The 13,956-nt window shown below is 41.8% G+C and overlaps 3 protein-coding genes across 10 annotated transcripts; all 3 read left to right on the top strand.

The window, feature by feature from the left end:
- Positions 1-44: 44 nt before the first annotated feature.
- On the top strand, positions 45-3,663 carry LOC127259031 (uncharacterized). Its single transcript, XM_051286168.1, has 3 exons — positions 45-394; positions 518-1,223; positions 2,324-3,663. Exons 1-3 carry the CDS (start codon positions 45-47, stop codon positions 3,440-3,442), a joined length of 2,175 nt encoding a protein of 724 aa, XP_051142125.1. The 3' UTR covers positions 3,443-3,663.
- Positions 3,664-3,909: 246 nt separating this feature from the next.
- On the top strand, positions 3,910-7,072 carry LOC127259039 (transcription termination factor MTEF18, mitochondrial-like). Of its 3 annotated transcripts, none has more exons than XM_051286195.1 (3): positions 3,910-6,202; positions 6,286-6,405; positions 6,920-7,072. In XM_051286195.1, exon 1 carries the CDS (start codon positions 4,011-4,013, stop codon positions 5,763-5,765), a length of 1,755 nt encoding a protein of 584 aa, XP_051142152.1. In that variant the 5' UTR covers positions 3,910-4,010; the 3' UTR covers positions 5,766-6,202; positions 6,286-6,405; positions 6,920-7,072. The 3 variants fall into 3 exon arrangements, with proteins under 3 accessions (XP_051142152.1, XP_051142145.1, XP_051142137.1); XM_051286188.1 differs by having other exon boundaries at positions 6,910-7,072; XM_051286180.1 differs by lacking the exon at positions 6,920-7,072 and having other exon boundaries at positions 6,286-6,570.
- Positions 7,073-8,121: 1,049 nt separating this feature from the next.
- On the top strand, positions 8,122-12,978 carry LOC127259000 (FT-interacting protein 3-like). Of its 6 annotated transcripts, none has more exons than XM_051286146.1 (4): positions 8,122-8,627; positions 9,353-9,446; positions 9,548-11,888; positions 12,112-12,978. In XM_051286146.1, exon 3 carries the CDS (start codon positions 9,566-9,568, stop codon positions 11,885-11,887), a length of 2,322 nt encoding a protein of 773 aa, XP_051142103.1. In that variant the 5' UTR covers positions 8,122-8,627; positions 9,353-9,446; positions 9,548-9,565; the 3' UTR covers position 11,888; positions 12,112-12,978. The 6 variants fall into 6 exon arrangements, with proteins under 6 accessions (XP_051142103.1, XP_051142112.1, XP_051142096.1 ...); XM_051286155.1 differs by having other exon boundaries at positions 12,096-12,978; XM_051286139.1 differs by having other exon boundaries at positions 8,125-8,627; positions 9,359-9,442; positions 9,548-12,978.
- Positions 12,979-13,956: the final 978 nt, after the last annotated feature.

Here is a 13,956-nt window from a genome sequence, read left to right as displayed (position 1 = left end):
ACACACCATAATACCGAGGGGAGAATCAATCATCGATCATTTCAATGGCAAAACCTAACGCCCAAAAACACGAACCCTCACCTTCTCCGTGGGGTACTTTGGAGGACCTCCTCCTCGCCTTCGCCGTCAACCGCCATGGAAACGCTGCTTGGGATTCCATCGCTTCCGAACTCCGGAAGCGCTCTTCACAACCGCCGCTGCTTCTCACGCCTACAAATTGCAGGCTAAAATATCTCGATCTCAAACGCCGCTTCGCCTCTCCGAATCATGATTCCAACGACGGTGAAGGCGACGATGACGATAAATCCGACGCCGCGCCGTTGCTCGAGAAACTCAGGAAATTGAGAGTGGCGGAGCTCCGTCGAGAAGTGCAACGTTACGATCTGAACATCGAGTATTCATTTACGATTAATTTATTAAGAGATCCGAACGTGATAATAAAAAATGGTCAGGCGGAGAGCGGTTTTTCTAAAAAAATGAATCGATTCTCACCGTGATTTGGTGTGCATCTGTACAGGTCGTTGGAGTCGAAGGTGAAAAAATTGGAGGAAGAGCGAGAACGAAGTCTGAAAGAGGAGAGCGAATCGGATCCAGAGAAAAAAATCGCAGAGAACACATGTATCGAAGCGGAGTCGGAGCCGGCGACGGCGACCGCCGGAGAACCGGTCACCGGCGAAGAATCGGAGAAGGATCAATTGTCGGTGAACGAATCGAATTCTACAGATCTCGGAGCGGAGAAGTTAAAGTCCGGAGAGAAAGAGCCAGAACCGGCTCGAATGGGAGAAGATGGTGATGCACAGAATCGAACCGGGCAGGTGAGCGAAGAGCCGACCGAGTTGAAATCAGAACCGGATCTGAAGTTGATCCCCGAGGACTCCTGCAACGGAAGTTCGAATAGCATAGAGAAATCCGACCGGAAGCCCAAAGGAAAACCGGAAAATTATTCGACCGGTTTAGTTGAACCGGATGCTGCGTCGGACAGCGGCGGTGAAGAGGCGACCAAGGAAAATTCTGATGTGCAGAGTTCCGCAAGTAGATCGAGGAAGAAGGAGAAAAATGTTAAGATGCGTCGCGAGCGTACGAATGGCGATGAGCGCGAACGCGAGGATCAATCTCGTGCCGTAAAAGACTTGACAGCTGAATCGCAGCCGTTGGCTGACTTCCTGCAGTGCATCCGGGCTCAGAAATTCGGCTCCCTTTTTGAACGGCGGCTCCGGAGCCAGGTGAGTTTTTATATATATATATATATATTCTTTAATGAATTTACATTTCGGGGGTGTGTAACAGTGTGAGTGGATTTTGAGTTTAAATTTTTGAATAATAAAATTTAAATTTAAATATTTATTTAATTTAAAATAAATAATGATTAATATAATTTTTTTTAAAAAAATATAATATATAAAATATAAGTATTTGGTTTAATATTTTTTTAGCAGACAATTTTTATTGAATTGTAAAAGATTTTTTGAAATCTCCCAAAGAAGGCAACCAAATTTTTTGTTTTTGTTAAATTGCCTATATACTTTTCTAAGATGTTATCGGTGCTGAACTCAATTGACGTGTTTTCCATGTTACAAACATCCTTGCTTTTTAAGGCTTGTTTCGTCCAATTCTCCAAATCACCAGTCAACTTTAGCCAATGACTTTACAATTTTATTTTCGTCGATATTTATTATTAATTTATTTATTTTATGAAAACAATAATAATAATAATAAAGAGAAAAAATCAAGTAAATTCTTCAGGGGCAAAATGGTCCCGCTAGAGCCACAAAAGTTTTGGTTTGGGATTCCGGGCCCTGACCCATTGAAAATCCGGTCCTCTTTAATTAATTATATGATATCCCATCCCATCCTGTCCGGTGTGACCTAAACACGTTTTTGACATGGAACGACTGGGCTATCCTAGTTGCCGAATTGTGTGTTCATGTCCGAGTTTGGAAGTTAATCCGTTGGTAGGGGATTCGGTCCAACTTCTCATATTTAAATCTTTTGAATCCAAATCTACTCCCTTTCCCTGCTTATCTTATGTACAGTAATCCGCCTGTAGGTATTAAGTATCTGGATTAGTACTGAATTAGGAAATGTCATGACATGGCAATCGTAAAATCTTTACGAGAATGTTCTTGCGGCGCAAGAAATCATATTCTCTGTAATTGCATTAACATTTCGTGTCAGAGAATATCTATTTGATTTTCAAAATTGACCCGTAACTGAAGAATCCCCAATTTTCCCCAAGAGGAGGCTTCTGGTAGAAATGGAGCTGCTGTTTTTTTTTTTTTTTTTTTTTAAGATTATGCTTATCGTTAAATCTGAACGTGTGCAGGAAACGTCAAAATATCAGAAGCTGGTTCTTCAACACATTGATCTTACGACAATCGAAACAAGGTTAAAAGAGGGGTGGTACTCGGGCTCCTCGAGCAAGTTCTTCCGAGATCTTCTTTTGCTAGCAAACAATGCTGTAATCTTCTTCGGCAAGAAGTCCTCCGAGGCCAAAGCCGCCACTGAGATGAGACAGTTCATCTCAAAAGAGCTTTCGGAGAAACAAGAAGACGGGTCGAATTCTCCATCGAGGAAGCAAGTCTCATTGAAGTCCCTGTCACTGTCCAAGAACGAAGAACAACAGCCCCCTCCTCAACCTGTGCCCCTCAAGCCTAGAATATCAAACCCCCTGATAGTTTGCCGCAAGCGCAGTTCTCTTGCAGCAAAGGCGGCGGCGGCGGCGGCGGCGGCGGGATCAGGAACTAGTGCTAGTAAAAAGAAAGAGGAGAAAGATACAAAACAGCATTCGCCGCAACCGTCAGACAGCAGTTCAGACGAGCCTAAAATCACCAAGAAGAGGACAAGAGACAGATTCTCTTCAGTTCCGGCCAGGACAAAGAAAAATGGGAAGAACCAATCCAACCACAGCAATAGAACCTCAGCAGCTGCTTCAGACTCGCAGCAGCAGGGAAAGGGCGGCTCATCGTCTTCCTCGCCCAAGAGCGACAACAACAAGAAGAACCAGTCATCGACATTGGAGTCCAAGAAGCGTGGGGCAGCTAACTTCTTGAACAGAATGAAGCAGCAAGGCTCAGACAACGGGGCGCTGGTCGATGCATTGAAGAACAGGCCGCTGACTAGCGAACGCGCCACCACTTCCAAAGGGGAAGGGTCCACAGAGCAGCAGCGGAAGAAGAAAGATAATGGCAAGAGCGGTGAGAAAAAAGAAGCTGCTTCTACTGCAGCAGCAACTAAGACCAGGCAGCCTGCCAAGGAGAAGGAAAAAGAAAAGGAAAAGGAAAAGAGTAGCCCCGGGAAGAGGAACGTGGGAAGGCCACCGAAGAGAGGAGCTGCGGCAGCTCCTCCGGTGGTGCTGGGTAAGCGCGGCAGGGAAAAAACACAAGACACAGAAACTAAAACTCCGACGCCAAAACAGGCCAAGAAAAGAACAAGGAAGCAATAGTGTGTTTTTATTATATTGGTTTGGTATGGTAGGTTAAAGGGCCGGGGCCGGGGCCGGGGCCGGGGCCTGGCGGAGGAGGGATCTAGCTAGAGCTAGGGCTAGAGCTAGTTTAATGATAAGAGGAAAATCGTGCATTTATATACTTTTTATATTTATATTTATGCATTACTATTACTATTACTATTATTAATAGTATATTTGTATTGAGTTAGTTCCATCCATCCATCCATCCGTCATCATAATGTTCTTTCTTCATAAAATGACATTCATTGATTTTTGCCACTTCCTCTGTTTCTTTCTTAGTGAGCCCATGGCGTGGAGAGGAATCGAATCTAAATGGGCCGGACGGCCTTCTCAGCCCAACGGACCGTCCCAAATAGAGTTGCAGTTGGGTTTGTTGGCCCCGTCGGCCGTCCCTAACCTCCTTTTCCTCGAGTTTCTTCTGCGCAAGTCAGTCGGTCAGTCGATGAACCCTAAACCCTGTACTGTTGTACATTACTTACTGCCCAAATTGAAGAATCCATACTTTGCTTTCTTCGTAATTGATTGATTGATATCTATCTCTCCCATGACCGGTTTCCACAAGCTTCGAAGCCTCAATTCTCTCTCTCTCAAGCTCTGCCGCCGCTCGGATATTTACGGTACATCGTCGGAACCTCAACTCTACGTGAATGGGCTGCGCCACACTTGGCACTTCATTAGGCTTTTCCGCGCACAGAGGGCGGATACTCCTGAATTCGAGGGGAATCGTTGCGAGCTACCGAAGAAGTCAGTACTGGCTACGAAACACGAAGCACAGGCAGCTTTTATGGAGTACCTGCACACCACTCGGAATCTGAGGTTCACAGATGCTGAAAACATGAGTAAGAACGCCTCAGATTTTCTGGATGGATTGTTGCAGAGGGTGGAAATTGATGCCGGTGATGTTGGCGGATCGCTGGCGCGTTTCTTGAGGTACCATCCTGTTAATGAATTCGAGCCATTCTTCGAAAGCATTGGTTTGAAACCATCCGAGTATGCTTCATTCCTTCCACGCAACTTGATGTTTCTAAACGACGATCAGTTTCTATTGCAGAACTATTATACATTGTGTAATTATGGAGTTCGTAGGGATAAAATCGGGCGTATCTATAAGGAAGCCAGGGACCTTTTCCGGCACGATTCTAGCATTTTAAAGTCGAGGCTTGGATCATTCGAGCTCCTCGGATTAGAACAGTTTCTTGTTGCGAAGATTATTACTTCGAGTCCTTATCTTCTGAGGGGAGATTCCAATAAGGAATTCCTTGAGTTTCTTGAAAAGTTGAAGAACATAGGGATTGGGTATGATTGGCTTGCAGAGCATATACACGAAGGGTCTTCCTACAGCTGGAAATGCATGCTTGAGCTCATGTGTTTGTTAACTAAGATGGGTTTGAACGAGGACAAAGTGGGAGAAGTAATTATACGACATCCTGGGCTTTTGTTTGAGGGATCTGGACGATTTGCCAACCGCATAGTTGGGATGTTGTTGAAATTTGGCTCCACACAAAGTGATATACAGACTATGTTTCTTCAATTCCCAGATTTATCTGCTGCAAAGTTTGTGAACAATTTAGGTCGGTGCTATAAGCTCTTGGTGAAGATAAGGATGCCGGTAGAAGATATTGGTTGGATATTTCGCTCGTACCCACTATTGTTGGGTTCTTGTGAAGTCAGAGAGTTCCACAGCATGAGGTGTGCATTAAATTGTGGGAGGGAAAGGCTTCGCCAAATGGTCATGGATGATCCCACTGTGTTGAAAAAATGGGTTATTGGAGTACGAATTGAGAGGCCACCCGAGATGAAGAGGATTTTAAAAGTTAAAATTCTTAGAACTAAGTTTCTATTAAACTTAGGCTTTGTTGAGAAGTCGAAGGAAATGGAGAAGGCTATCAAAGCATTGCGGGGGAAAGCCGGAGAACTCCAAGAGAGGTTTGATTATTTGGTGAATGCTGGATTGAGTCGTCAGGATGCCATAAGGATGGTGAAAGTATATCCTGAAATTATCAACCAGTCCACAGACTCTATCGCAGCGAAAATTGATTGTTTTGTGAGGGATTTGGGGTATCCTTTGTCTGATTTAGTGACTCATCCGCGCCTTCTCTCTTATACTATTCCCAGGCTGAAGCTAAGGCTTCTGACGTATAGATGGCTCAAAAATGAAGGAGCAGTGAATCCAAACCTCACCTTGAGCTCTATCTTCGCCTGCTCCAATGATACATTTCTTAGGTGTTATGTAAAGTCCCATTCAGGAGGACGTGAAATTTGGGAGAGATTGAAGGAAGAATTATATTCTCATGAGTAGGAACAATCAAAAGAAACGCGGATTTGATCGGAGCTTCATTTGAAAACACAGTTGGCAGCAAAATTAGGATTTTGAGAAATGCAGAATCTTCTTTTGGGAGTTCAACCAGATTTATCCGGACATCAAGTAACTGCATATTAATGACTCAAAACATGTTTAGCCTAGCATATTTTTGAGGATTCAGAAGTGAAAATGTTGGGTTGAAACAGTTGGGTTTCTTGCATTTGATCAGATGTAATTGCTCACTTGAGGGTTACTGGTGTTGCTACCGTGTTCTTCCGGAAATATTTTTGTCGTGCAAAGAAGATCTGCGGCTGGAATTCTGTTTTCTATGTTAATCCAAGATTCATGGAAAGCTCTGTTGTCAAGGTTTTCAGGCAGCCAGGTACTAACTGGCCCTTGTTGTCTTTGGTGGAGGCTCAATTGGATTGTGGCAGGTCAGTCATATGTTTTTATTTAAGTTCGATTCTACTTCTAACAGGCTAGGCTTATACACATACTTGCAAATTTCTGTGTTTAGGAAAAGAAGGATGATGATGCCAACAAGTATGATTTCTGAAAGAGATATGGACACCTCACCCAACAAAAGCAGCAAAGCATTTAGGGGATTGAAGTGAAGTGATCATCATAAACTTCAGAGGTTAGTTACTTATCTATCCTTGTGACTCGGTGCATTACATGTTGTATGAAAGTGAAAGATAATATAATTATAGGATAACAAACACAAACCATTATGTTGTTCTTATGGAGTAGTACAAATGAATAGTATGTAATGCCCCTGTTGAAATATAACTATGTAGAGAAATTCTGATGGCTTGTAGCTAGATAGGTTTGCATTGAGATTCTTTCTAGTTGTTCTGAGATGGATGGATGCATGCCTTGATAGACAAGGGCCAAGAATACTTAATGGAGAAATGCACCTCCCTCCCTCCTCCTGCCGATGCAGAACTGCACTGCAGCAAGCAGAGTTACCTCAGTCATTATTAATTAATTAACAATTATTAATGCCCCTGCATATGAATATAAGAAATGCTTGCAATAGCCACATTTTAGATGGCTTTTCTCCTGCTATAGAGGCCAGCTTTAAGAAATTATTACACAATGGATTGATTGTCTTTCCAAGCTATTGACTGACACATGAAAGTTTGAACAAGCCTTGGTAAAAGAGAGAGAGGTATGTTGTGCTGTACACATATGAGAGAAGACAAGACATGACACGAGGGAGAGGGAGAGGGACACGGTGAGTAGAGGACAGTAGATCCAGTGTCTGTGTATATGCATTAATCACAATCTGCAGAATTAGAATCCGTTGAAAGGGATGGTTAATTTTTAAATTTTATATCAGATTATATCTTGTACTGAATCCAATTTTTTGGTATGTTAGAGAACATTGATACTGAACCCAAAAGTCACATATGATAAATGTACATACAAATATCTTTTGATATATCCAATTTTTGGTATGGTATTATGCTAAAATTTTAAAATTTTAAAAAAATCTAGTATGCTGAATTATTGGAATAAGCCTAATAACAAAATATCAAAATAATATAGGATATTTTTTATAATACTAAAATACAAAATTATTTTAGTATTTTGATACATATATCGAAAGCATAAAATTATATACTAGTATAGTAACAAAAAAATTCAATATGATACGGTATCATCTCAAAAATTTTAATATATAAAAGTTCTGATATTTTCAATAAATAAATAAATAAATAGAAATTCTTAATATACAGAAAATTTAATACTTATTTTTTAATTAATTTTTTTAATTATTCCCTTAACTATCTATTCAACTTTTTATTTTAGTCCATTCTAAAATAAAATATTTATTTTTTAAGTAACTCTTATATCTATCTATTATTAAAATTAATTTTAAATTTATACTTATATTACAAATATCTCACTACCATATATTTTTATCTTAAAAATATTTTAATTTTTTTTTATTTCTACTAGATATAATACTAATATCTTCACAATTTTATGTAAAAAATATATATAAATATAAGAAGGGATAGAATTTTAAAACAAATAAATTATAATAAAATAATAAAAGTCCCTTTCCTCCTATACAGGTCCGCCAATACTTCTAATACAACGCGACAAAAAATTAAATAAATAAATAAAAAAACACATTCCCAGCGGATGTGAATAATGAAGAATAAACGAGGAGGATGAGGCAAGACAGACATGTGGGGAGGCGGCACGTGTAATTGCCCGACCGGCGTCTTGGCACATGTGACGCAGTGTTCCATTGCCATTGCCAATGCCGAGCAAGGCCTCGTCATACCCATAGCTCTCTCTCTCTCTAGTTTTTACTTTTTCTTTATTTAACTGTAACAGTAAACAACAGACACCGCCACCATCTCCCCCAAACACACTCGCTAACTCACTGCATTCGGTAATTGGGGGCTGGGGGCTGGCTTTGATTACAGCAACAGCTACTGCTACAGCTACAGTAGTAAAGAAAGACAGAAGACGACGACTCTGCTTCTGCTGCTGCTGCTGCTGCTGCTGCTGCTGAGTTGGGTTGGGTGGGTGCCTCCCACCACCACTCATTTATCAGATTTCTCCTCTCTCTCTCTCTCTCTCTCTCTGCTCAATCAGTCAGAAATTTGGAAATCGAAGGCCCCCACTCTTCTCCTCTCCTCTCTGTGGTAATTCAATTAAAATCCTCTCTCCATTTGTTTGTTGCGTTGCTTTAATCAAACAACAAGACCCAAAACCCCTTTCGTTTCCTTTTCTACCCTCTCTCTCTCTCTCTCTCTCTCTCTCTCTCTCACTTCTCTGCTTTTTCCCCATTCTTTCAATCCACCCCTGGAACAACCTCACCGTCAACCTTCCTTCAAGGTATATTCGTATCAGGATCTCTCTCTCTCTCTCTCTCTCTCTCTCTTACGCTTTATTCTCTATGTGTTGTTTTGCTTGGGGTTTTCACTGCACTACAGAATCAAAGATCTACACCTTTTGTATGTCTATTTCTTTATATTTTTTATAGATTATTCCAAGTACACGATGTGGACTTTGAAAGGCTTCACTTTTCTGGGATCTGATGTAAAAACCGTTCCATGTTTTGTATTGTAATTTCCAATGCTTGCTTCTTGTTCTTGATTCCACTTCTTGTTTACTACAGTTTAGTTACGATTCCAATTTCATTCCCTTGGTTCCACAGCTTAGATCTAAAGGACCTTTGATTAATTTTCTGGGTCTCAATTCATGTTCTTGTAGGTAGTACTGACTTGACTAATATTATTATTTAACCTTCGATTCGATTGGATTCCCCTCATCAGTGAAGACTATGACTATGTATGTACTTTTCAGCAATTTCATAAGTTTACTAATCTGCAACCCCTCTGACATCTATATATATATATATTATGTTCAGATTTTCCATGTGGAGCAACTTTTTTACATTGAAGGATAAGCTTTGCTAATTTTCTGTCAAATTTATGCTCATTCAACTAAAATGTCTTAATTCTGAGTTTGCATTCTACATCTTGTGCTAACATTTTGTTCAATTTTTGTGTTATGTGCAACATCATTTGTGTAGCTAATGCTATGGCTTGTTGCTTTAGCCACAGGCTTTTAAGGATCTGAAGCTCTGATTAGGAGTTTTTTGCTTCTTTCATTCAATACAAGGAAGGATAGATATATATATCCTAGTAGTAGGTTTGTTTGTTCTTTCCCTTTCTTCTTACTGATGCTTGTTTCTTGAATTGAAGATCACATTTTTGAGCTTATCCATTCATTGATCATTCTCTGTTTTGCAGCTTTGACAAAGAAGAAAAATGCAGAGGCCGCTGCCGGAAGATTTTTCGTTGAAAGAGACAAAACCCCACCTTGGTGGCGGGAAGGTTAGTGGAGATAAGCTCACAAGCACCTATGACCTCGTCGAACAAATGCAGTACCTCTATGTTAGGGTCGTGCGGGCAAAAGATCTACCCTCAAAGGATGTTACGGGTAGTTGCGACCCATATGTCGAGGTGAGGCTTGGTAACTACAAAGGCATTACCCGCCATTTCGAGAAAAAGTCCAACCCCGAGTGGAATCAAGTGTTTGCCTTCTCCAAGGATCGAATTCAGGCCAGTATTCTTGAGGTTACCGTTAAAGATAAGGATTTTGTCAAGGATGATTTCATAGGCCGGATTCTGTTCGACTTGAACGAGGTCCCAAAAAGGGTGCCCCCCGACAGTCCATTGGCTCCGCAGTGGTACCGGTTAGAGGACAGAAAGAATGAGAAGGCCAGAGGAGAGCTAATGCTGGCTGTTTGGTGGGGAACTCAAGCTGACGAGGCATTTCCCGAGGCTTGGCATTCGGATGCTGCTGCTGTTGGTGGCGCCGATGGCCTTGCAAGTATCCGGTCGAAGGTCTACTTATCGCCTAAGCTTTGGTATCTGAGAGTGAACGTGATCGAGGCTCAGGACTTGATTCCTAGTGATAGAGGTCGGTTCCCGGAGGTTTTTGTGAAGGCCATCCTCGGAAACCAAGCGTTAAGGACAAGAGTTTCGATGAGCAAATCTATCAATCCTATGTGGAATGAGGATTTAATGTTTGTGGCTGCCGAGCCATTTGAAGAGCCATTGATATTGAGCGTGGAGGACAGAGTCGCTCCCAATAAGGATGAAGTTCTTGGACGATGCACGATTCCTTTGCAGTACGTCGACCGGAGATTAGATCACAAACCCGTGAACACAAGATGGTATAATCTCGAGAAACACGTCATGATCGAAGGGGAGAAGAAGAAGGAAGTGAAGTTTGCGAGCAAGATTCATATGAGGATTTGTTTGGAAGGCGGGTATCATGTTCTTGACGAATCGACGCACTACAGCAGCGACCTTAGGCCAACTGCAAAACAGCTGTGGAAGTCAAGCATCGGTGTTCTTGAGCTCGGGATTCTGAGCGCTCACGGGCTTGCCCCAATGAAGCCCAGAGAGGGTGGACGGGCTTCGACGGATGCTTATTGTGTTGCCAAATATGGACAGAAGTGGGTCAGGACGAGGACAATCGTCGACAGCTTTACTCCAAAATGGAACGAGCAGTATACGTGGGAAGTTTTTGATCCGTGCACAGTTGTCACTATCGGCGTCTTCGATAATTGTCACTTGCAAGGCGGAGATAAAGCGGGAAGGGATTTAAGAATCGGGAAAGTTCGAATTCGTCTCTCCACTCTGGAGACGGACCGCGTCTACACTCACACATATCCTCTTCTCGTCTTGCATCCTTCGGGTGTTAAAAAGATGGGCGAAATTCATTTAGCCGTTCGATTCACATGCTCGTCGTTGATGAACATGATGCATATGTACTCCCAGCCATTGTTGCCCAAGATGCACTACATCCATCCCCTGACGGTCCCCCAGCTCGACAGCTTGAGGTTTCAGGCCACTCAAATTGTCTCCATCCGGCTAAACAGAGCTGAGCCGCCTCTGAGAAAGGAAGTTGTAGAGTACATGCTCGACGTCGGGTCCCACATGTGGAGTATGCGAAGAAGCAAGGCGAACTTTTTCCGTATCATGGGAGTCTTGAGCGGGATAATCGCAGTTGGGAAATGGTTCGATCAGATATGCCATTGGAAGAACCCGATCACCACGGTTCTCATCCACATCTTGTTTGTCATTCTGGTTATGTATCCTGAGCTTATTCTGCCGACTATTTTCCTCTACCTGTTCTTGATCGGCGTATGGTACTATAGATGGAGGATAAGACATCCCCCGCACATGGACACCCGCCTCTCCTGCGCGGACAGTGCTCCTGCAGATGAGCTGGACGAGGAGTTCGACACCTTCCCGACTTCCCGCCCTGCAGATATTGTCAGGATGAGATACGATCGCCTCAGAAGCATTGCCGGGAGGATTCAGATCGTGGTGGGCGACATGGCGACGCAGGGCGAGAGACTGCAGCTGCTGCTGAGCTGGCGAGACCCGAGGGCGACAGCCTTGTTTGTCATATTCTGTCTGGTCGCTGCCATCGTTCTCTACGTCACACCATTCCAAGTGGTGGCGCTCCTCGCCGGATTCTACATGCTGAGGCACCCCAGGTTCAGGCACAAGCTTCCTTCCGTGCCGCTGAATTTCTTCCGAAGGTTACCGGCAAAGACAGACTGTATGCTCTAAGGTACCTACCTACTGTGATCCTATGTTTCATGAAATTTGCTTATTATGTGAATGGTTATTAGTTAGAATCTGTGTGTGTATTTTGAAGGAAGACAGGCAGAGGCAAGTAATAATCTGTGCTCTTATATATGATATGATATGATATGTATGTAGAGAGGTTATGTTCGCCATAGCTGCTACTGTTGAACTCGTATTTTGTATACGATAGAGAATTGTGTTTACAGGATGCTGTCTGCCCGAGACGGCAGCCGTCTGAAGAAATCGTTGGGAGCTGAAGGCGTCTTGCTTCTGAATCTCGGGTGCCTGAGCCAGAACAGGACTGTCAGGAGCACGACGATCCAAAATGGAGTCAAATACAGAGCAACGTGTCCGGAAGTTGACACGCCCGGTGCCTAGGCCACGCTTGCGCTGAGGCTCAGACCGGCCATCCCCTGTGCGCAACGCGCTTGGAATATACCATACCATACAATATGGAAGAATCATGCGGAACACGTATTTGCATCAAGACCTAAGCTATCAATCAGCCATATAGGACAGGGGTTCGCACACATGGGACGGACTATGGCCGATAACCTGGGGCTGGAATGTCAACCTGTGACAAATGGCTCCAAACAGGCACAGCACGGCGAAAATGCTTGTGGCCCTCCGGCGGGATCCTCGTCGGGACTTTGTGCATATTGAACGCCACTTCGCTGAGGTAATTGTCCCGCCCCGCGATTCCCTTGTCTTGGACGAACACTCGTGGATCTTTTCCTTGGAAACGGCGAACACTTGGTGGCTCCATTCGGGGTTCATCTTCTTCTCGAAGTGGCGCGACTTGCATTGATAGTTCCCGAGCTTCGCCTCCACGTAGGGATCGCAGGGTATTTGTCGGAAATGCATCTGTTGGACGAGGTCGTACGTGCTCGCGGAGCTGTGGCTTTTTGTCTTGGATCTTGTTGTCTCTTGATTCATCGTACAACAACTTGTTAGTTCTATGCAAATGAAAATTCAATCAATCAATGGAAATGGAAATGGCTCTGTTATCATGTATGTGAACATGCTCCATTATGATTTGTATTATGTAATTTTGTAAAAATAAATTCTAAGAAGCTGTCCTATAATTAATTATAGTGGAGTATATATATATATATGTTAGGGAATACTTTTATAATTATTGTTTCACTATTAAAAACAATTGAACGAGTTAGACAATTGTCAAAAGTCGTCCTCAATTTGTCTTATATTTAATCAAGGTAAGGCTTAGGCTTGTATAATATAATATTAATTGCCATTCCTTTCGATAGTTTGATCAACATGGTCCCTTTTATAATCATTCATTTTACATTTTTCCAATTTTCTGATTAATTATTATAATGCATAATATTCAATTTAATTTTGTGTATCATCTTTAAATTGCTTTCCACACTCTATTTATCAATAACAAATTACAAAGTATTTATAGACTAGGCCTCATGTGGCCTGGCCTGTAAGAGAGAGATCTATGGGATGACCTACACACGGTCTATTCTTGTATGATACATTCATTAAAAATTTTAATTTTAATTTATTTTTAATCAAATAAAATATGTATATAGTAGCCTTTGGACTTTAATTCTCTAATACAGCAATAAAAGTTGTGATATTTTAGTCCAATATCTTGTTCCCTTTAATTAATAGATGATCAAACATGAATCACAAATTAACTTGTTACTTTTTCATTTCCACGCCTATAATTACATCACAATCTCTTTAATTCATGGATTTTCACAATCAATGACCCACATGATTAGCACAAATCAAGATTATACCAAACTTAGTAAAAGTCTATCCAAAATATTAATCATAATTTATAATTTATCTACAAAAATAGAAGTTAACCTATGATTCATCCGTATAGGTTTGAATAATAATAATAATAATAAACGACCCGACTTTTGTATTTTTTCAAATTCTAAATTAGGAAATTTCTCATCCGTTATGTTTACCTCATTAATTATAATTACGACTAAAATTTTATGGAGTATTTGAACTAAACAAAATATTTAAATTTAATATATTAATTCTACGTTAGACTTTAACCAATCGAT

The sequence above is a fragment of the Andrographis paniculata genome, unplaced genomic scaffold, assembly GCF_009805555.1.
Source record: "Andrographis paniculata isolate CXL003 unplaced genomic scaffold, ASM980555v1 Contig14END, whole genome shotgun sequence".
NCBI classification, from domain to species: domain Eukaryota; kingdom Viridiplantae; phylum Streptophyta; class Magnoliopsida; order Lamiales; family Acanthaceae; genus Andrographis; species Andrographis paniculata.
The sequence above is the reverse complement of the archived record's forward strand: the minus strand, read 5'-3'. Positions and strand labels throughout refer to the sequence as shown.